Raw genomic sequence first — 22,774 nt, forward strand, 5'->3', positions numbered from 1 at the left:
TTCACGATCTCAATAGAGTGTAGTACTCCCTTCTTTTCACAAAGAATAGCGCCCATGCTTTTTGAGATCAAATTTTGACCAATGATTAGACTAATAGTATGTAAATTATATGTTACAAATTTTATATCGTTGAAAATGTTTTTGAAATACGAATCCAATGATATAATTTTTGTAGCACATCATCCTCAAATCATTAGTCTAATTGTTGGTTAAAGTAAAATCTTGAAATGCGTGCGTGTCATTTTTTTTGAAAAGAAGAGAGTATGTAGTAAGAGATTGTTGCTCTCAGAATCCTTTGACAATCCTACAGGAGGCTCAAGATGGAGATGGCTAAAGAAGATTGGAAATGTTAAGGATCTTATTATGAATTTAATTTGACGCTCAATGATTTTTTACACTCCATGTTCATAGTACCTGAAGTATGTATCTTACAGTTAATTAAGGTGGTGTGTGGATTAGCAAACGTATTAGGTTCATGTATTAGGCTCACGAGCCTTATGAATGGCAACATGCTTGGTTAAATCCAACAGACCAGATCTCCCTGCGCCCCTCTGTCTGACTCTATCTCTTATCTCCCTCTGTAGGCGAGGCCTCTCGGCCGTGGACTCGTGGCCGTCTTCCACGGTTCCACCTAATCCGGACTGTCTCCAGCGCCACAAAGCCCTTCGGGACCACCTCGTCGCTGATGTTCATGACTCACGACCCACGCGGGATGGCGCTCTGGTCCAGCGCCGCCGCGACATTCCGGTTCACCTGGCTCTCTTCCTCCCTCCTATTTCTCTCTTCTCCCTTGTTGTGAAATGAAATGCATGTATTGATGTCTCTTTCCCTTTATATATATGAACTTAATAAATGAAAAACACACACGTTCATTTCATTTCACAACACGTTATCAGCCACGTTAGTTCTACCGTCACAGAGAAGAGAAACAGAGAAGAGAAGAAGGTGAGAAACAATGGCGATCTATGATTTGCCCCTGGTTCTTGTCGCTCTCCTCGAGTTCTTTGGCCAAGGATCAGCAAGTCACCGGGGCTCTTACGTCACCGCTGGGCTCGCCGCCGGTGGTCCCCGCGCCGCCCAATGGACCCGCACGGGTGGCCGCCGCCGTGTCCGCTGAGGCCGCCGGTCTGCCGCCGCAGAGCCCCGCGCCAGCCCAAGTACGGCAGCTGCCACCGCTGCGCCGCCGGCCTCGTTGGACTACTCACCGTCGATGGATTGGATTTTGTCGGGCCTGGCGCCGCCCATGCTCGGTCAAGACGACGAATTCGAGGCCGCCCTTGCCCCGCCGCCCCCGCCGTTGTACTGCCCCGTCCATGGGTTCGGGCCGTGCCTGGCGAGGGACAGCACGACGCCGCCACTTCTGTCGCCGACTCCGCCCGTACCGGCCGCCGAAGCCGTGCCTCAGGCCGCTGATCCCGCACCAACAAACGACGATGAAGACCCGGAGGCCCGGCGCCTTCTCAGAAAATTCGCGGGCCCCGCCGCCAGCGGATGGTCCCCGGCAACCTTGGGATTCTCCTCCATCAACGAGGGGGAGCCCTCCTCCCTCTAAACGCCGGCGAGTGGCGGGCGTGCGCGCGATAGAAGACGGGCAGGCGGGCGACCGCAGGCGGCGGCGGCGACGGTTGGGGTTGGGTGAATCCCTAACCCTAACTGCCCCCCCCCCCACCCCCACCCCCACCCCCTTATACTCCACGCGCACGCCCCCCCGCCCTCCTGCCCGACCTAGGCCGGCCGAAAGGCCGTCGAGGCCCAGGCCCACGCCCCGGTTTCCCACTGTGCACGCGCCCTCCCCACTGGCAATAGGCCATTTTGCAGAAAAACCCAAAGTTTTTGGCTATTTGCGATTTGGTCCAAATATCTATTTAACAGTAGTAGTTTTCATACTTATAGGTCCATACACTTATATTTATTTAGATTCCGGTGGCTTTATGTTGGATTCCTATTAAAAGACATATTTCTATGTAAATGTCAATGTAAATATTGTCGTGTTCAATGTGTTTGTATGATATACATCCCTTATTACATGTGATATTTACGCATTTGCAATTGAGATCTTTATTTCTTGCATATTTGAGAGTTCTGCTTCAACGATTAAGTCCCAAATGGCATCAAGAATGTCCAAATTAGACTTGATTCAAGAAAAATCTCCATTTGATAAGCAAAAATTATCACTATGTGACTACTTCAATTTAATATATGCAAAACACAAGGTACTATATACTTTCAATAACGGTAAAATGCTAAATGTTCCGTGCGAACATACACCTTATTGAAAGCGGTGAATTATTTCGCGTAGTGCTGAGAGATCTACATTGTGTCGAATGTACACAATGACTACCTTCAACGTGCTCTTCCAATATTAAATTAAAAAATAACACAAGGTGCTACAGCCTTTCAATAGCGGTAAAATGCTAAATGGCGTTGAATGTTTCGTGGGAACATACACCTTATTGAAAGCAACGAATTTTTCGCATAGAGCTGAGAGATCTACACCAATAATTGGTGATTATCTTCAAAGTGTTATTTGAGGTCTACACTATATGAATTTAACATCGATTAAATCTCATGCATTTCTTTGCAATTTAATTACAACAATGACCACAATATTTTGGCTTTACCTACTAGTAATTGACAAAATCTATGGTTTTTCAACCCCATGTAGGACAAAATGACCGGGAAAGAGTTTGATGAACTCGCCCTCGACGGTCGAAACTATCCAACTTGGGCAATTGACGTAAAAGTGAGCCTTGCGTCACGTGGTCTTTCAGCGGCCATACAACCTCCTCAAGAGGGACAACCGCCCATCGCAGATTTATACAAATATAATGCCTTATACATTATAAGGAACCACATCCATGTTGATCTCAAATTAGATTATCTCATGGAAGAAGATCAATACACACTATGGCTTGCCCTTCAAACTAGATATGAACGGCAGAATGCCGTGATTTTGCCTGAAGCCACACATGAATGGACTCAACTACGCCTACAAGATTTTAAACCCATTGGAGAGTTCAATCATGCCGTTCATAAAAATTGTTCAAAGTTGCAATTTTACGAGAAGGAACCTTCTGAAGCGGAAAAGATTGAAAAGACCTTATCCACTATGCTTCCGGCCGATAGGATCCTCCAGCAACAGTATCACGCACACCAATTCAATAGATATTCTGATCTTATCCATGTTTTACTTCAAGCCGAAAAGCATGATGAACTTGTAATGAGGAGTCATCATTAGCATCCTGTAGGTGCTGCACCTTTGCCTGAAGTACATGCTAATTTTCAGAAAAACAACAGGTTCAATGGATCATCTAATCGACCAAACAACTTCAAAGGCAAGCACAAGGCGACAAGAAAAACGAGCCACGTGTACAGGAAAAGGGGAAATGTACTTTCAAGCCACACTATGACAAATCTAATGTTTGTCAGAAATGTGGGTGCTACAAGCATATTACAAAGAAATGTCGTACCCCTCGTCATTTGGTAGATCTGTACCTCCAATCCGTAGGACGCAAGCGACCTGCTCATCAAGGACCAAGATTTGAATCACACTTCAATCTCCAATCCGACAATTCTAAGGAAGCCGGTTGTTCGCATGATATCAAGGAGGACCCAAGCAACAACCCGACAATCCAAGCGTCTGAGGACCTAATGAGCACGGAGAACATGATCATTGAATTCACTTCAAATGATATGTTTTGAGACCTAAACTAGTTCACCTACCTCCAAAATAGACATTATCTATATTTACGTCCTAAGTATTGTTGTAAATAAATTGTAAGTGACCATTGTCATCTATATTGTAATATTACATTATTGTACCTACATATTTGACATATGTATTGTAAATTACGATATTGTATTATCAATTTAATACATAAATAAATTTGTATATATCTATATATCTATTAAGAATTATATTAAAATTCTTCCTTTTTCCATATATAGTTTTCTACGGGAGTCAATCCAAAATGGACGAAGAAATTTGCCTTGTGAAAAGCGCCACCACAAACACTATACTTAGGGAAACAAAATATTTTCAAACCTTTACTAAAACGCAAGGGAATATTTTGACAATCGCTGGACGCGATACATTAATTCTTGCTCTGGACGTGCCATCATCACACTTTGTATGGGTACACAAGTAATAATCGAGGACGCTTTATTATACCCCGATTCAACTCATACTCTAATAAGTTATAGGGATATCCGTCAAAATGAGATTCATATAGAAACCCATGATGACAACAATGAGAAATTTATCTTTTTTACAAAAAGTAACGGATATGGCAAACAAATTCTAGGAAAAATTCCTTCTTTATCGTTCGGATTGTACTATACATACATAAAACTTGTAGCCCATGTTGCGTATAAAATAATTTTTCAGAATGTCAATACATTCCAGACTTGGCATGATCGCTTTGGTCACCCCGGTATCGGGATGATACAGAAAATTATTAACAATTCTGTTGGTCATAATCTCAATAAAGCAAAGTTCCTAAAATCTCAGGATTTTGTGTGCACAGCATATGCACAAGGCAAGCTTATTTTAAGACCTTCTTATCTTAAAATACAAGCAGAACCACTCCAATTCCTTGAACGAATTCAAGTAGATATTTGTGGTCCTATCCAACCATTGTCTGGACCATTTAGGTATTTCATGGTCTTAATCGACGCATCTAAAAGATGGTCTAATGTGTGTCTCCTTTCCACACGTAACCATGCATTCGCAATGATAATGAGCCAAGTAAATTAACTAAAAGCTCATTAGCCAGAACATCGAATTAAAACAATTCGAATGGACAATGCCGCTGAATTCTCCTCACGCGCCTTCAATGATTATTGCATGGCATTAGGAATCGAAGTTCAACACTCAGTCCCATATGTCCACACACAAAATGGTTTGGCCGAATCTTTCATTTACAGAATTAAATTTATTGCAAGACCTTTACTACAGATTTGTAATTTACCAACAACTTGTTGGGGTCATGCAGTTATACATGCCGCTGATTTAATTCAATTTTGACCATGGGCGGAGCCAGCCTAATGCCTGGGTATGCAATGCATACCCATGCATTTTGGCAAAGTTTTAGTACATGGAAAAAAAATACTCCCTCTGATTCTAAATTCTTGACTCAAATTTTCCCAAATATGGATGTATCTATTCTTAAAAAGCGTCTGGATACATGTAATATTTCGACAACAATTTAGGATCGGAGGGAGTAGTACTTACAACGCAAGACTGTAGAATTTCTTGCATTGTTCAATTAGCTAGCTAGCCACGTAGAGTTTGTGCCTCGTTTAATTTGCTAGCCTTGTAGAGTTTGTATTATTTACATGCCACTGGGATTAACATCACTGTAAGTCCCCGGGACCGGAATTATACAATTTAGCCCCAAATTGCTAACCTTTGCATAATTCAAGCCTTAGGTTCTTAACCTACGATAAACACCTCAATACATACACGCATTAAAGTGCCCATCGCAGGATTTTGCAACATGAATATCATTACCAAAACTCTACAGAAGAGAGTAGCTACAAAGCTCGTACAAGGAGCAGAATAACAAATGTTAGAAACAGAAGACACATGTCCCAACATTACATCATTACATCAGCGAAAGTCGAATTATGCCCGAGTACGGACAAGAATACAGCATGGCCTGAAGAGGCTGGAAGCTGAAAGGAAACCCGCCACGAGTCTTAGAACCCTGATCTGGATCTCCTGGCTAAACATCGAATCCAACGTCGTGCTCCACGAAAAAGCTAGCGGCTCACCTGCTCTACTGGAACCTCTGAAGAAAACAACGTTGCAAAGCAACTGAATACAAAGTACTCGCAAGACTTACGGGAAGATCTATGCTAGTATGCAACATGTCTCAAAGGAGGGTAAAGTGGGGTTATGCGGTAGCAGATATCTGGAGAGACACTCTAATAACAACGTCTAATGAGAGGATGAGAAGCGGCTACCAGGTGTAAGGTGATTACCTATTTACTAAACACCAAACAACACAATCCTCATATCACCCCCTCAACACCCTGTGAGGAAGCAATCCATGATTAAGCAGTTTAAGCATATCCATGATTAAGGCTAATTACTACTCAAGTTTAAGAGATTAAGTTAATTAACTGGTATGAGTTCTCTATGATCAAGTAATGACCAACCAAGTCGTCCATAACCGCGGACACGGCTTTCCGAAAGATTTATCCCTACAGGGTGTGCCAATTTACCCGTACACGTTCGTCCAACCCTTATTGCCACTCGAGTAGGAACACACAAAAAGGTGTGTCGGCAGGATTGGGCGACACAACGTTTCCAAACCCCACAACTAATCCAAGGAACCACCCAACTGAGTCTAATCCGAAACGAGAGCCCGGCCGAAGGGTCGTACGGACTTAAGAGTTGCGGGAACAGCTGGTAGTGGTTCAATGTCCGCAGAATGACCACTCCAGACGTGTGCCGCAGTCCTATATGAATGCAAAGTCACCAACAAATCTCCACGAATCTCTGTGTGCATGCAATGCAAATGCTAAATGGAACGCCCGAACTATGTGGCCCCTAGAAGAGCTATGAAACGAGTACTAAGCCGAGGGGGAACCCATATACTCCCACGAGCGGTTAGCGCGAAGTTTCTTGGGTCGGCGAAAACGAGAACTCAGTACTTAGGTCGGCGCCAATGGAACAAAACACCAATGCGTTAGAGCGTTGCCTTGTTACAGTTTAATGTCATATCACAGTTTAATAATTGCAATTTAAAATACAGGAAGTAGCATGTGGATGTAGCAATTGTGGAACCCCAGATATAAGGACACTAGACTTGCAACTAAGCATGACATCTAATGACCAAGAACTAGGGCAACAAGCAAACATGTGACATGGTAATAGGACAAGTAACAAGACATAGGGCAATAAGTAGAGCTGACTAATAAGCTATGCAACCTAGAGGCATCGTGACAAGACTGAGATCGTAACTTAATGCAAGATTGAGGGAGAAGCAATAGGTAGAATCAACATGGTCAAGGAAGGCTGCTTGCCTGGAGTACTCAATTGCCCGGAATTGAGCAAGAAATCTGGAAGAAGAACACAAGCGTAGTCGTTGTCGTAGGAATCGAAGACTAGCGAGGAAGAAGCAAATCCACCACATAAAAGGAAAGTATAACCATACAATATACACATGGTAATGTTAAATGCGCAATCAAAGGATCATGCATGACATATAGGGATGATGCGTGACATATTAAGGATCCCGAAAGTAAATCCGATATACGATCACCAAGTTAAATGGAGTCCGAATCATATACACATAACCTCTAAACAACTCCATATCCAAGGAATGGAGTTTAATTGGTTAATTACACACAATAATATTATAGTTGTATTATCATGTATGAGAATGACATGAACAGGTGCGATGCATGCTTTAAAACAAGAACAACACACCAAACAAACAACTCGGTCGGGGTTGCACACGCCAACGAGATACCTGTAACTATCGATACTATCGGTACATACACGGCATCTCATACAACACATGAATATCATCGGTCGCAACCTACGGATCTACGCCGAAGAACGGTCGGTTCACGGGACGGTCATTCGTTATACCTTGGACTCGTTGCGACGTCGCGATGTAGAGGAAGTAGTCGACGTAGTCGAGGTAGTCGTACACATAGTCGTCATAGGCGAACTAGCTGTTCACGTAGGCGATGTAGTCGTCGCGGCGAAGTAGTCGTTCACGGGACCGGCTCGGAGGTTCGAGGCGATGTTGGTCTCCACGGTGCCGATGAGGTGTGGCAGCAACACGTGCACGCGGAGCAATGACAACACAACAGGAGGCGCTGACCAGCAGGGCCCACACGTCAAGATTTTAATAATTTCAGGAAAAGAAGAAAAAAGAAAAGAGGGCACGGGCCTGGGCTTGGATCTGGCTTGGGCTTGGGCGAGCCGGGCTTGCTCGGGCCTTCGGGCTGGAGGCAGAGGAGGCTGGTGGGGAGCGCTGCAGGCGGGCGGCGTGCGTGGAGGCGGTTGCCGGCGGCTCACAGCAGGCGAGGGAGGCCGTCGGCGCGAGGCCACGGCAGGCGGGCGTCGCGGCCAGGAACAGAGGCCGGGAGGAGGTGGTCGCGGGCACGCGCGGCGGAGGGCGGAGCAGGAAGAGAGGGCGTGCGCGCGGGCAGCCAAGCGGAGGCGGAGGCGGAGGCGTGCGGGGAGCGAGGGACGCCCGGGGAGAGGAGGGCGCGCAGGGCGGACGCGGGAGGAGGCGGCTCCGGCGCAGAGGGAGAAGGGCGCATGGGCGAGCGCGGGGCAGAGAGGCGGAGCAGGGGAGGTGCGAGTGCGGGGAGGCAGCAAGCACGCGAGGCCGGGGAGAGGAAGAGCGGCGCGGCGACGGGTGGCGCAGAGCGTGAGGCCACAGCAGGCGAGGGGGCGACGCCGGTGAGGTGAAGCAGCAGGGGAGGAGAGGAGGGCGCCAGGAGAGGAGCTCGTGAGGGAGGGCGCTAGGAGGAGGGAGGCGCCTAGGGAGCTCAAGGGAGGAGGGAGCAGCAAGGGGATCGGCCAGGGAAACTAGCTACAGGAGGAAGAAAGAAGTAGAAGGGGAGGAGTGCTGGCGGCGGCCAGGGAATTAGGGGGAGGGAGAAAAAAAACAAGGAGATGATTAGCTTCTTATATGCAAAAAATAAAAGTTAGGGTTTGACTTAATGGACTCGTTTTAGGCCCAACAAACAATCGCACACAAATTAAATTAAACTTTGAGTTTGAAATAAAAATAAAAAGAGAGATGGTGTATGTTTAATTATACCCGGAAATAATTTTGTCAAACTCAAATTAAGATTTGTACAAAAATAATTTTAGGCTTTAGCAAACACAACAAATGACAAACACACGACAACACAAAAGAAGTGACATTTCATGCAACGAATAATTATTTCATGCAACATGATACTAATGACAGGGCAAACTAATTATGATGACATGAGCATGACAGATGATGAAGATAATTAAATTACAAAGCAGTCCAAAAAGGCTTAAAAGGAAAAGGGTTGGTCTCGGCCTGTTACAATCACTCGGTTCAATTAGCTAACTAGCTTTGTAGAGTTTGTGTCTTGTTTGATCACTCAATACATGACCACTGTTACATGTTTTCGTGTTTGTTTGGCGTCGGCCGTGTCAAGGTGTGTTCTTTGTACCATGGTGTACATTAAGAAATGGTATATGCAAAAGATAAATTCACAAAACACATGTGTTGTATGCTTGCTCAAATATGCTAGACCATTAAACTGAAGGCCCAGACAAAATGAGCACCTAAGAAAAAAAGACCATATGCAGATAATGAAGAACCATAAGACTGAATTACTTGCGATGCCTGTGCCCACAAGAAATCTCGAAGCCACCCATTAATCGTAATGGAACTCTGTGCAAAGTTTCCCCCTGTGATATGAGTTAACACCCCTTGATCAAATAGCTAAAGGAATTCTACGGTTTGAAACATTTGATGTGTTTTAATTAATTCTCAATCTTGTTTCCCCTTGCGCTCCGAGGGAAATAAAGGGGAAATCAGTGATTCATTTGGAGCAGTTTTATAACTGACTCATTGACATGAGAGATTGGATGCGATGCGCCAGTCACTTGTACTACAGCGGACAAAGGTCACCGGCAAACGACCGTTCCACAATGGAATGGAACCTGGCACTACTGTTTGCCCTAAGGGCCAACCCACCTTTTCAGAGAAACAGTAAAGAAGAGTACGCGCGCTACGGCTTACGCAGTGGATCTTCGGGCAACCAACCCGGCACATCCAATTCCGATCAACGACTTGGAGGTATGGCTGAGTGGCTTAAGGCATTGGTTTGCTAAATCGACATACAAGAAGATTGCATCATGGGTTCGAATCCCATTTCCTCCGGCACGGAAGTAGAACGGGCGGGCGAAATTACGTGAGAGAAAGAACCTCAGATTGATGGAGTCCGGCGTTATAGGCTGCCGACGTGTTAGATGATATATGTACCTACTGTTCTTTAGATGTCTCTCGTAAAAAAAATTGTGCATACCCACGCTTGAAATCCTGGCTCCGCCACTGATTGCGACCAACTGCATATCCTACTACTTGTCCCCTTTAGCTAGTAAATGGAAATCCACCAAGTATTTCCCATCAGCGAAAATTCGGTTGCGCTACATACGTACCGATCTCATCACCACAACGTACATCAATGGGACCACATAGAAAATTGGGGATCTATGTGGGGTACAAATCATCGTCAATTATCAAGTACCTAGAACCTCTCACAGGGGATGTATTCACTGCCCGGTACGCTGATTGTATTTTTAATGAGGATCATTTCCCGGCATTAGGTGGAGAATTAAAGTACCAAAAACAAGAATGCCAGTAAATCAACTAGAATGTCCAGGGCATTTCCGCCTCAGATCCACGTACTCAAGAAACTGAACAAAAGGTTCAGAAAATTATAAATTTGCAACATATTGCAAACAATTTACCAAACGCATTTGTTGATTACAAAGGTGTAACTAAATCCTATAATCCTGCAAAGAACGTACTCGAAAGAGTAGAGGTACCCATAAAAACTACTCAACCACTTGTACCTACCATTCAAAGGAAGAGGGGGAGAGGTACGACAACTAAAAAGGACCTACCTTCCCGCAAGCAACAAAAGGAACAAGCGAAGGAGCCGCGGCAAAGAAAACAGAAGAATAAACCTTCTGAACCTCCTTCTACAACAACAAATGTGAGTCAACATTTGATTGATTGAGATCAATTGGGTAATATACACCCAGTGGATAACCAACATCCACAACCCAGCTCAATAGTGCACTCAATTGCTGATGCTGGGACATCGGAAAACCTGGACTTAACCGCAACAGGAAATCGCGAATAGTCACCAAGGGTAAACGAAATTTCCACAAATTACTTAGACACTTGAGAAATATATAATAGAAAGATTACGTTTGTCGACACTTATTTCTCTACTAAGATTGCAAACAACCTTAAAAATGATCATGATCCAAAGACCATAGCCGAGTGTGAAAAACGCTTCAAGTGGCCTAAATGGAAGGATGCAATTCATGCAGAAATAGCCTCGCTCAACAAAAGGAATGTTTTTACAGAAGTAATACCTACACCTCCAAAAGTTTTCCCAGTAGGATTCAAATGGGTTTTTGTCCAGAAAAGGAACGAAAACAGTGGCGCGGTGAGATACAAAGCGAGACTAGTAGCACAAGGGTTCACGCAGAGACCCGGCGTTGATTTCAATGAAACATATTCTCTGGTTATGAGTGAAATTACTTTCCGATATTTAATCTCATTGTCTGTTCAAAATCGTCTATCTATGCAGTTGATGGATGTCGTGACTGCATATCTTTATGGGTTATTAGATTCGGACATTTACATAAAAGTTCCTGATGGAATCCAAATTCCGAATACTAACGAAGACGCAACATGTACTGTGTAAAGTTGAATAAATCTTTATACGGTTTAAAACAATCGGGTAGAATGTGGTACAACCGACTAAGTGAGTTTCTCATTAAAAAGGGTTACTCTAACAATGATGACTGCCCATGTGTATTCATCAAGAAATCCAAAACATGATTTCGCATTATCTCTGTATATGTTGATGATTTAAACATCATTGGCAACAAACAGGATATAGATGAAGCTCGTAATCATCTAATGACGGAATTTGAAATGAAAGATTTCGGTAAAACCAAGTTCTTCTTAGGTTTACAACTTGAGCACTTTCCCTCAGGAATATTGGTTCACCAAGCTACATATATCCAGAAAATCTTGGAGAAATTTAACATGGTCAAATCCTATCCATGCAAAACACTTGTGGTAGTCCGATCTCTAGACGTAGAGAAAGATCCATTCAGACCAAAAGGTGATGGAGAGGAAATTTTGGGATCTGAGTTCCCATATCTTAGTGCTATTGGGGCATTAATGTACCTAGCAAATTGCACCCGGCCGGATATTGCATTTGCGGTAAATTTACTAGCTAGACAAAGCGCAGCTCCAACAAAACGCCATTTGTGGGAGTCAAGCAAATATTTTGCTACCTCAAAAGGCACTAAAGATCTAGGTCTATATTTCTAAAAGAAAAACCAAGATTCTGAATTAATCGGATACACTGATGCTGGCTATTTATCTGATCCCCACAATGCTAGATCACAGACCGGTTTCGTGTTCCTACATGGTGGGACAACCATATCGTGGAAGTCTTCTAAGTAGACACTAGTGGCTACATTCATAAATCATTCTGAACTAATAGCTTGATACGAAGCATCTCGTGAAAGTGTATGGCTACGCAAAATCATGTGGTATTGGTTCGATTGAATCACCAACAATTATCTATGGGGATAATTCTGCTTGTGTTGCTCAGATGCAAACAGGTTATATAAAAAGCAATATAACTAAACATATTGCACCTAAGTTATCCTATCACCATGAATTATAACAAAATGAGGAGATAAATATCTTGCAAACCAAATCATGTGATAACCTCGCAGATTTGTTCACTAAGTCCTTACCCAACTCCACATTTCAAAAATGTGTCTATGGGATTGGTATGCGACGATTTAAAATTTTGCAAGCATCAGGTGGAGTATTCACCTGAGTTTAACATGTTCATAACATCATATTGCACTCTTTCCCTATTATGAGTTTTACTCACTAGTTTCTCATAAAAAAAATTTAATGAGACAATATTAACATAAGATTATATGTCATATTTTTTATTTTTCCCACCGTGGTTTTTTGATAATATACGAGGCATATTTATTTTATTGTTCACATAATTCTATCGAGAAACCATGGGCCGGAGCCCATCATCTATCTCTCCCTTTTTTTTCTCTTTTACTGTACTTTTTTTTTTTGCCTTCCTCAGCCGCACCCCTCCCTCCTCGCTGCCGAGCGTCCCAGCCCCCTCGCTCGTCTTCCTCCTCGCGCACGACTGGATTTCAGTACTGCAAGAGCGCCGACGCCGACGGTTGGTCTCCCCTTCTATTCTTTTACTCCCGGCCGTTTCTCATCCCATCACCCCACGAACCGATTCTGCCCTTTAGCTTCCCGTTCCATCTCCTTAATCTCCCCCAATTCGTAACTCAGGTAGGGCGGTCCTCCGCCCGTGGAGGTGGCACACCATCTTGATCCGCCCCTGACCGGGGTTGTGGCGCTTGTTAGGTCAAATGGACGATACCTTGGCTAATATAAGGAAGAAGTTGAAAAGGCTGAAGAAGGGCAAGGAGGAAGATGTTGTCGCGGTGGCTGGATTTGGGGCTGAGGGTGAGGTATTGGCTGAGCAGGAAGATCTGCAGGGTGGTATTGATATGGGTGAGGGTGTTGCCGACGAAAACAGCAATCTGGAGGTTGAGAACTTGATAATTGGGGATGGTTTGAAAGGTTTAGGTGATTTAGGGTTAGAAGACTCCTTGTCAGTGCTCTTTAAGAAACCTGGTCGCAAGTCTAGACAGATCTCTAAGAAGGATGCAGAAGGTGTGGAAGTTGCCGATTCACATGCTGAGGAAGCTCTTGCCAACAGATCTGATTTGGCTTCGGACATGGCTGCCAAAGGCACAAAAAGGAGAAGGCGGCGCACAAAGGCAGAGATGAGAATGGCTGCGGCAAATTATGGAAGTTCGGTGGTCAATTATCGATTGCCTAGGAAGGCAAAGGCAAAGCCAACAGCTAGTAATTCTAATAGGCGCTCCAAGGTTGACACTCATAAAGCTTTGGGAGAAGTGGCTTCTGAGTCTTCCCCTGATTTGCAACAGACGTCTGATGACAATGAAAAGGCTGCAGATGATGGTTTATGTTGCGTATCATTGGGAGAAACACTAATACAGGATGTGGAAACCAGTAGAATACCAGATGATGGATCTAGAAATTCGTCTGATGGAGCCAGTCATCGGTATGAAGTTCCCGCTAGGGCTAGCAATTTCTCAGGCTTGAAACCTTGTTCAGGACTGCATGCTGAAGAAACATCTCGTAGTGCAGCAAATGCATCCCCTGATTGTATTTCTGATGTACAAAAGACATGTTCTGAAGCATTAGTGAAGGATAGATATGCTGATGCAGATTGTTCTCCAGACAGGCCACCGGCATCAACCATGAGAAGGAAAACAAGTCTAAAACTAAAAGAAGTGCCCAAAAAACCTGTTAGACAAAAGGAGTTACCTTCCGTTGGTGCTGATGATAAACCAGGTGAGATAGCAGAAAGTGATGTGTTGTTAAAGGAGCGATGCAAAAATACATTTCGTTTGGGAAGATTAACCACTGTGGTTCCAGCCAAATCGGCAGGTTGTACAGGCGGCCTTAAACATGGCAATACTGAGCCAAGCGAGGCTGTGCCAACAGAAGAAAACTTAGATCAGCCAGCTGCTTTTGGGATTCATGGCTCCCGTGTGACCGCCAAGGATTCATGTGCCTCTCATAACATCATAGCATCTGCAAAAGAAATGGATATCATTGATGTGGCAGCAACATCTGATTTTGAGGACATGGAGAACACATCAAAGGTGAAACGTGTAACACGAAGTGCTAAAAAACGCAAGCATGGTGACATGGCATATGAGGGAGATGTTGACTGGGAAACTCTAATGCAAGAGCAGGGTCTGTTCTCCAACCCCTCAGCAGGTTTTGCGGACCCATCTCTCAAATCAAAAGATAAAATTAAAGCGTTGGAAGTTTTGGAGAATGGAGGTGCTGCTGGTGTTGCTGCAGTAAGTGCTGGCCTAAGGGCGGAGGCTATTTCTCCAATTGAAAAGATCAAGTTCAAGGACGTCTTGAAGCGCAAGGGTGGCCTTCAGGAGTACCTGGAGTGCAGGTATGTTTAATGCTTTTTTTGTCCTGTAGTGTTTGCTACCTGCGGTAATGTCCTTTTACGACAGCAACTTAAATGCACCAAGCGTTGTGGGAATTACCCTGCATCATGAGTTCTATTGAATTTTTCTGTGTTCACTCCAGGAACATGATCCTAAATTGCTGGAACAAGGACGTCAAACATCTATTGGATCTTGCAGATTGTGGTTTCTCTAATGTTCCCTCGGAAGATGATTCGCCACGTCAAGCACTTACGCGTGACGTGTACTTTTTCTTAGATCAAAATGTAAGTTGCATTGCCTGTAGTATTTGTCAGGCTTTGTAGCATCCATTTATTACTTTCCAAGTTGAGATTGATTTGATTCAGTAGTGAGCTTTGGTGGGAACTAGCTGCAGCTACATTCCCTGATTGAAGACTTCCTGGATAAGCTCTTGACATCTTTTAATATAATCTTTCCTTCTAATTGCATGCAGCTTGTAGATCTGCATTTACTACTAACTTTTTTTAACTTGTTATGGATTCTTGGCTTTAGCCGATATGTGTAATGGTAGATGCCAAAACTGGCGGTTTGCTAACACTTGATATTTCATTAATTTCTAGGGCTACATAAACGCTGGAATCGCATCAGCCAAAGTCACAGCGGATCACGGAATAACTTGTCCAGAAGTTGCGGAAGTATCCCAGCTAAATGAATTAAGTGGAGTGAAACCATTCAACATTCAAGGTAAAGTCGTTGTATCACTCCAGGATAAAGGTCCTGGTTATGGTGCTTTTGGACCTTTGACAGAAACATCGAAGGAAGATAAAATCCCTGACATTCAATGTGATGCTCAAGAGTTACTATCTCACTTACAGTCCAAAGAACAGGCATTTGAAGAAAAGAATCTAGATGCATCACTACCATCCACCAATATTAACTGCCAGTCATATCTGGATGATTCAGTTGGAGAAGTTGAAGGCTGCAGTCTCCATCAACCAAAGGCGGGTGCTACTAAACTTTCTGGAAACAACCATGAAGTAAACTATAGAGTTGAAGCTGGCGGGTATTGCAAAAAGATAATAATTGTGGGAGCTGGTCCAGCAGGTTTAACTGCAGCCCGGCATTTGCGGCGGCATGGTTTTGCTGTCACTGTTCTTGAGGCACGCAACAGAATTGGTGGTCGTGTTTATACAGATCGTACATCACTGTCAGTTCCTGTGGATTTGGGTGCTAGCATTATTACGGGTGTTGAGGCTGATATAGCGACTGAAAGAAGGGCTGATCCATCCTCTTTGATTTGTTCTCAGCTTGGTCTTGAACTCACTGTGTTGAAAAGTGCTTGCCCTCTCTATGATGTAGTAACTGGCAACAAGGTTTCTGATGATTTGGACGATGAATTGGAATCTGAATACAATGGTCTTCTTGATGAAATGGAACATCTTTTCGCACAAAATGGTGAAAGTGCAATGGGTTTATCCCTTGAGGATGGGTTAGAATATGCTCTTAGGAAGAATCGCACAGTTCATTCTATTTCTTCTGTAGGACAGGATGATCGGTTAATAAGTATATCCAATAAAGGAGGTGTAGACATTTCCAAAAGTGTATCAACAGAAAAGGAGATAGCTCATCGTGGGAAGGATGATAAGATAGATGTCCTCAGCCCTCTCGAGAGAAGAGTAATGAACTGGCACTTTGCACATTTAGAATATGGTTGTGCTGCAATGCTCAAATCTGTTTCTCTTCCATATTGGAACCAGGATGATGTGTATGGAGGGTTTGGAGGACCTCATTGCATGATTAAAGGTGGCTACGGTACTGTTCTAGAGAGCCTTGCAGAAGGACTTGATGTTCGGTTAAACCAAGTTGTGACTGAAATAATGTACAGTTCCGAGGAATCAGATGCTAGTGGTAATAATGGGAAGAATGTTAAAGTTTCTACTTCAAGTGGAGGTGAATTTGTGGGAGATGCTGTATTGATCACTGTTCCTCTTGGTTGCTTGAAAGCTCATGCAATTAAATTTTCTCCTTCCTTGCCCAACTGGAAGCTGTCTTCCATTGACAGGCTTGGATTTGGCGTTCTAAATAAAATAGTATTGGAGTTTCCGGAGGTCTTTTGGGATGATAATGTGGATTATTTTGGTGCAACTGCAGAAGAAACAGATTTAAGGGGGCAATGCTTTATGTTTTGGAATCTCAAAAAGACAGTTGGGGCACCGGTTTTGATAGCTCTGCTTGTTGGGAAGGCTGCTATAGATGGACAAAGTATCAGTTCTAGCGCTCATGTCAGTAATGCTATGGTGGTTCTCCGCAAGCTCTTTAAGGGTGTTGCTGTACCAGATCCAGTCGCATCAGTTGTCACAAACTGGGGCCTTGATCCTTTTAGTAGAGGTGCTTACTCTTATGTTGCAGTAGGAGCTTCAGGGCAAGATTACGACATTCTGGGACGGCCAGTTGCAAACTGTTTATTTTTTGCTGGTGAAGCAACATGCAAAGAGCACCCTGATACTGTTGGTGGTGCAATTTTAAGTGGTCTGCGAGAAGCAGTTCGGATTATTGACTTGGTACAGAGTGGTAAGGATTATGTGGCTGAGGTGCAAGCTCTACAAACATACCAAATGCAGTCAGATAGTGAAAGAAACGAAGTTAGAGACATGTCGAGTAGACTTGAAGCACGCGAACTTTCAACTGCTCTATCCAAAAACTCATCTGATCCATCATATGCTGTAGTTAGCAAGGAATCATTACTGCAAGAAATGTTCTTCAGCGCACAAACTACACCCGGGCGCCTACATTTGGCTAAGGAGCTACTGAAGCTTCCTCCAGATGCTCTCAAATCTTTTGCAGGGTCTAAAGAAGGACTAACTACACTTAACTCTTGGATACTTGTAAGTTGATTCTCCAGTGAACTTTGTATCCATAGCAAGATAAGGTAGCTTCTCTTATATTCTAGTCCTTTGCTTTTGCGTTCAATTTTCGGCAGGATTCTCTTGGGAAAAATGCTACTCAACTATTGCGGCATTGTGTGCGATTGCTTCTGCTTGTTTCGACTGATCTGCTAGCCGTTCGATTGTCTGGTATGCATCACTATATCTCTTAACTATTTATTAGATAATTCCTGTCTGTGTGTTCTCTTTCTCATTGCTTCATTTGGAAGAGTGAAAACTGAAAAGCTCAAATGATGCCTGTTTCGATGTGGGGGATTTGTTACTGCATAATGTCTGTTTATGCACCACCTTATTTAAACAATAAAAAATGAAAACAGGGAGTACTTGTTTGGCACTAATGAGGGCATAGCTTATTTGTGTACCATCAGATTAGAGTAATGCAAGGATTATTGTATCACTTGGGCTTTTGCAGCATTATGACACTATTGTCTGAATTTTATATAGGAATTGGGAGGACTGTAAAGGAAAAGGTTTGTGTGCATACAAGTCGAGATATACGTGCTATAGCTCGTCAGCTAGTGAGTATGTGGATAGAAGTTTTTCGTAAAGAAAAGGCTAGCAATGGCAGACTCAAATTGCTGCGCCGAATGCCATCAATTGAATCGAGTAAGACTAGGAACAAGGATCTACAATCAGGAATGCCTACTCTGCATGTGCCAAATGAAGCTCTAGATAACCATAGAGCAGGTGCACAGCTTGTAAGATCTGCTGGGAGCCATTCACCACACAAAACAAGCAAGAAGCCTGAGAACAAGTCTGTGAAATTGGGAACTATAATGGCTACAAGGTCTGATGGCAGCTCGCTTCATTCCCAAAAGCAACATTATGACATGGAACACAAGGAGGATCATGACATGGTTATGTCTGAGGAAGAAGCTGCTGCATTTGCTGCTGCTGAGGCTGCTCGAGTTGCTGCCATAGCAGCTGCACAGGTGCGTGACATACACAACTCTTTGTTTCTGTTTCTCCAGTTAGCTTGATTTTAACCTTTCACCATCATAATATGTACCTGAATTCCTAAAAAAACACTGCTCTTTTTGTCATAATCCCACTCAATATTTTCATAATTTAAAGCTGACATTGGAAATTTGGAAATTTTCTGTATGCCAGTCTGAAGTGCACTTGTTATGAAATATATAGAATTCAGAGTGAAATATTTGAAATATTGAAACTTCCTACTTTCTGATGTTGGATCCACAATAAGCAAACTTTTTCGTCGGGGTATAATGAAATCCACACCAAAAGCTACATGAATACAAAAAGAAATGGAATGCCATCTGATGCCTTATTGGGTTGTTCTCTGTTGGTATACACGTTTTGAGTTTTCATATTTGTGCAGGCATATGCATCTGTAGAGGCAGTGAGTGTGCCTCGCGAACTCCCAAAGATACCATCATTTTATACTTTTGCAATGCGTGATCACTATTTGGATGAATCTGAAACGAGAAAGAAAGTGTTGAGTGACAATCTTGGGAGACTTGAGTGCATATCAGAGATCGATTCCAGAAATGGCAAAGCTAAGAACTCATCAGCTGAGCAAGTCAATTGTGCTGATGTTGACAGCTCAAAAATGACTGTTGATAACTGTACGCAGAGGAGCTACTCAAACGAGAAAGCCTGCCTGATAAATATAAGGGATAACTCTGCAGATAGTGGAGCTGTGGAAAGTCGGTTTACCAGGGCATGGGTTGATACTGATACAATCTGCATTGATGGTGTTAAGGATCCTCTAGCCATTGAGAGGTGGCAAGCACAAGCAATGGAAGCAGATAAAGAATTCTACAGTCGTATACATATACCTGATGAAGAAGATTCAAGTAGCCAAAAACATACATGTAAAAGTTCTGCCTCACAGGTTGCTGAAAGCAAACCTGCATCTGAAGGACAACCACGAGGTGTAGAACATATAAAACAGGGGCTTATAAATTTCATAGGCACACTGCTGATGCCACTGTACAAAAGTAAAAAGATCGACAGGGATTCGTACAAGACAATAATGCGGAAAGCTGTCACAAAGGTAAACACCCTTGTCAAACAGTTGTACTTGAATATCAACGTGAAACTTCAAAATACCTCTGTTATAATGTTGCTGGCGTTATACTGTTGATTTATACATCAGGATGTTAATTTTCCTTTTTATATCAGCTGTATTGCCATCTTCCTTTAAGTCTTATCTTCATTAGCCTTTTGCTATTGCCATGCTGCAGAGTGAATTAAGTCATGCAGTGAGAGTAATGATACTGACCGGTATATACTTGTTCTGGTTTCAACAGATCATTGAGACATGCACAGAAGGAGAGAAGGTGATGGCTGCTCATGAGTTTCTTGATTTTAAAAGGAAAACTAAGGTGCGTAGAAAATAACTTCATACCAAAGTTCTATTCAAACCTAGGTTACTGATGTTGCAAGGGTTTTTATCGAACTCTGTGACCGATTAGGATTCTGTTCCTACACAATAGTGTTTTCTGAATAATTTTTTTGTTTTTATTTTAACTGCTGAATTTTTTTGTTTTTACTTTAACTGCTGAATTGTTGTTCTTACCTTCGCAAGTCTTGACCCTGAGTGTATTACAAATAATGCAGATTCAATCCTTTGTGGATAAGTTGGTCGAGAGGCATTGGCATCTGGCTCCAGCTCCCAAATCATAACATGTGCATTATCTAGGAAGTTGTTACATGTAGGGAAGCAAATGTCTCTTTACAGGCATTGGCTCCGTGTGGCCTAAAAGTTTAGTTCCAAAACAGACATGATTTCACTCGCATTGAAGGCAACGTGACCAGGCTCAGATTATCAGGGTGACTGTCTTTGATAATCATGAGCCAGATGGGTACGTTCGTTTTTGTATTGAACTTGATATCACCGCCATCTTGGTAGTAGTGGGCTTTTGGGGACTCTGTGCACTCGACAAGCATGGTATGCATCCAGTAAGCTTGAGCTCGTATGCCAAGTAAGAATTTTGATGGCCTGAAGTGAAGTGGCATAAGAATATCTGGGATTCAAGCATTCAGCATGGTCTCGTATGCAATGGTGGCTCGTATGTATTACTAGGCAGTAACTTTAGCTCAGCTTAGCAGATTGATCGTGTTGTCCGTTCAGAGATAACTTACATCAGAGTAGACCCCATCGTTTGTTTTTTCTTGTATAGACTATAGTTTCATATGCTGTTTTCTAACAAATATCTAACTTGTATCGGTCGTGTTGAAGCTGCCGCAGTTTGGGGAGATGTTTAATATTTGCTGCCTTCTGTACATCCTCATCGTTTATGGCTGCTGAGTGCTAAATGATGTCAAAAGAAAATTATGCTTTGCCTCCAAAAGGCTTGTGCTTCATTATCCCTTATGGTTTAATTCATGTAGAGTCCCAAAGATGTTCAGATATTTTTTGTTCCCGGTATCTTCTCCTGCAATGCATCAACATGTTTTTTTTTTCTTTTGTACTATCTTTACTCCATTCCAAATTATAAGATGTTCTAGCTTTGTTTTAAGTCAATTTTCCTCGCATATTATACTCCCTTTGTTTCATAATTCTTATTGCAAGTTCGTTCCAAAACGGTTCGTTCCAAAACGAACAGATCTACGCACTAAAACACGTTTACATACATCCGTACATATACAAAGTTGCATCAAGAATTATGAAATGGTGAGAATATTTGTTATTACATGTTTTCTATAATCTTTAAATTTTAAAATCTTGACTTAGGAGGAGCGAGATGAGTGACTAGCAGGTCCTTGCCGCCGGCGCTGAGATCTCTTGTTGCCGTCCACCTCCGTCGGCGTTGGTCGCAGATCCGGGCTCCCCTTCGTGCCCTCTCTCCGTTATTCCAAGCTGCTGGAGCCGTCGTCCCCTGTAGCTTGGCTCCCTGACGGGCGACACACATGTGCAAGATGTCGGGTTGAGATCTCCCGTCGTCGTCCGCCTCCGTCGGCATCGGTCGCAAATCCGGTCTCCCCTTCGCGTCCTCTTCGTTCCTTCAAGCCGCGGGAGTCATCGTCCCCTGCAGCGCCCTGACGTCATGTAGCCCCGCTGCCACCCGTGTTGTTAGGTGAGTGGCCGCTGTCGTCGGCCTCTCCGGCTCTATCCTGGCGGTGCAGGCGTTATTCTAGCGTGCTCAGGGTTCGCCGCCTGCAGGAAAGAAATGGTAGCAAGTTCGATTGCCCCATCGCGTTCCCGTCTCCCTCCACCTCCGTCACCGCTGCCCTCGGTGCCTCCATTCAAGCCTACAACCTTCTCCGCGCAGCATCAGCTTCACCGTTGTTCTCGGCCCCTCCTCGATCCGCGTCCGGACCATTGTGTCGTCGATGCTCAGGGCGTGGTGGAGGACGGTTAAAAGCTCGTCGGCTCGAGGCATGACCCATGTCGAAATGACCAGCCAACTGCTGATGTGAAGACTGCACCGCGAATGGATGGGCTGAAGAGCAATCTCGCCTTGAAGAGATGAGCTCAGGGGAGGTGCTTTCGTTTTTTGGAGCGTGACCATTAGGTCAGCACTTGTCGCGAGCCTTTTCGATGCTTCCGTTGCCGTCGTCCGGGTCATCTGGAACGACACTGCCATCTTCATTCACCTGGAACTCCTGCCTCGTGCCCTCAGTCAAGCTCCCCGCCCCTGCAGACTCCTCGTCCTCAACTTGGCCGGAGTTGGGCTGAGTCGTCACTACAAGAAATGTGTTCATTTTTGACCTTTTCTTAGTGACCATGTCTGAAATGGTCATAAATTTATGACGATTTCCTACCAAATGGTCATAAAGTGATATGGATGATCGATGAGCTAAATATTTATGATGATATATTTTAAAAAGGTCATAATTCTCTCACACAAATGGTCATAAATGGATTACACCGCTTACAATGTGATTTATATGGTTGGTTGTGACCAACCTAGATGGTCATGACGTAGTAAACTCTGACTGTGCGGCCACGTCACCTATTTCGCTGAGGTGTCATGTACATATGTCAAATTTTGCTTATGTGTGTGTACAGGAACTTCTGCTAGACTAACAAATGACATGTGGGCCCCACACCTGACCCAAC

At 43.6% G+C, this 22,774-nt stretch overlaps 1 protein-coding gene across 1 annotated transcript; it reads left to right on the plus strand.

The window, feature by feature from the left end:
• Window positions 1–12,835: 12,835 nt before the first annotated feature.
• LOC100845102 (lysine-specific histone demethylase 1 homolog 3) lies at window positions 12,836–21,123 on the plus strand. The gene is made up of 9 exons (XM_010236475.3): window positions 12,836–12,987; window positions 13,107–14,823; window positions 14,964–15,105; window positions 15,421–17,685; window positions 17,781–17,874; window positions 18,190–18,677; window positions 19,085–19,762; window positions 20,019–20,093; window positions 20,329–21,123. Exons 2-9 carry the CDS (start codon window positions 13,187–13,189, stop codon window positions 20,392–20,394), a joined length of 5,445 nt encoding a protein of 1,814 aa, XP_010234777.1. The 5' UTR covers window positions 12,836–12,987; window positions 13,107–13,186; the 3' UTR covers window positions 20,395–21,123.
• Window positions 21,124–22,774: the final 1,651 nt, after the last annotated feature.

This window comes from Brachypodium distachyon, chromosome 3, assembly GCF_000005505.3.
Source record: "Brachypodium distachyon strain Bd21 chromosome 3, Brachypodium_distachyon_v3.0, whole genome shotgun sequence".
Classification (NCBI taxonomy): Eukaryota; Viridiplantae; Streptophyta; class Magnoliopsida; order Poales; family Poaceae; genus Brachypodium; species Brachypodium distachyon.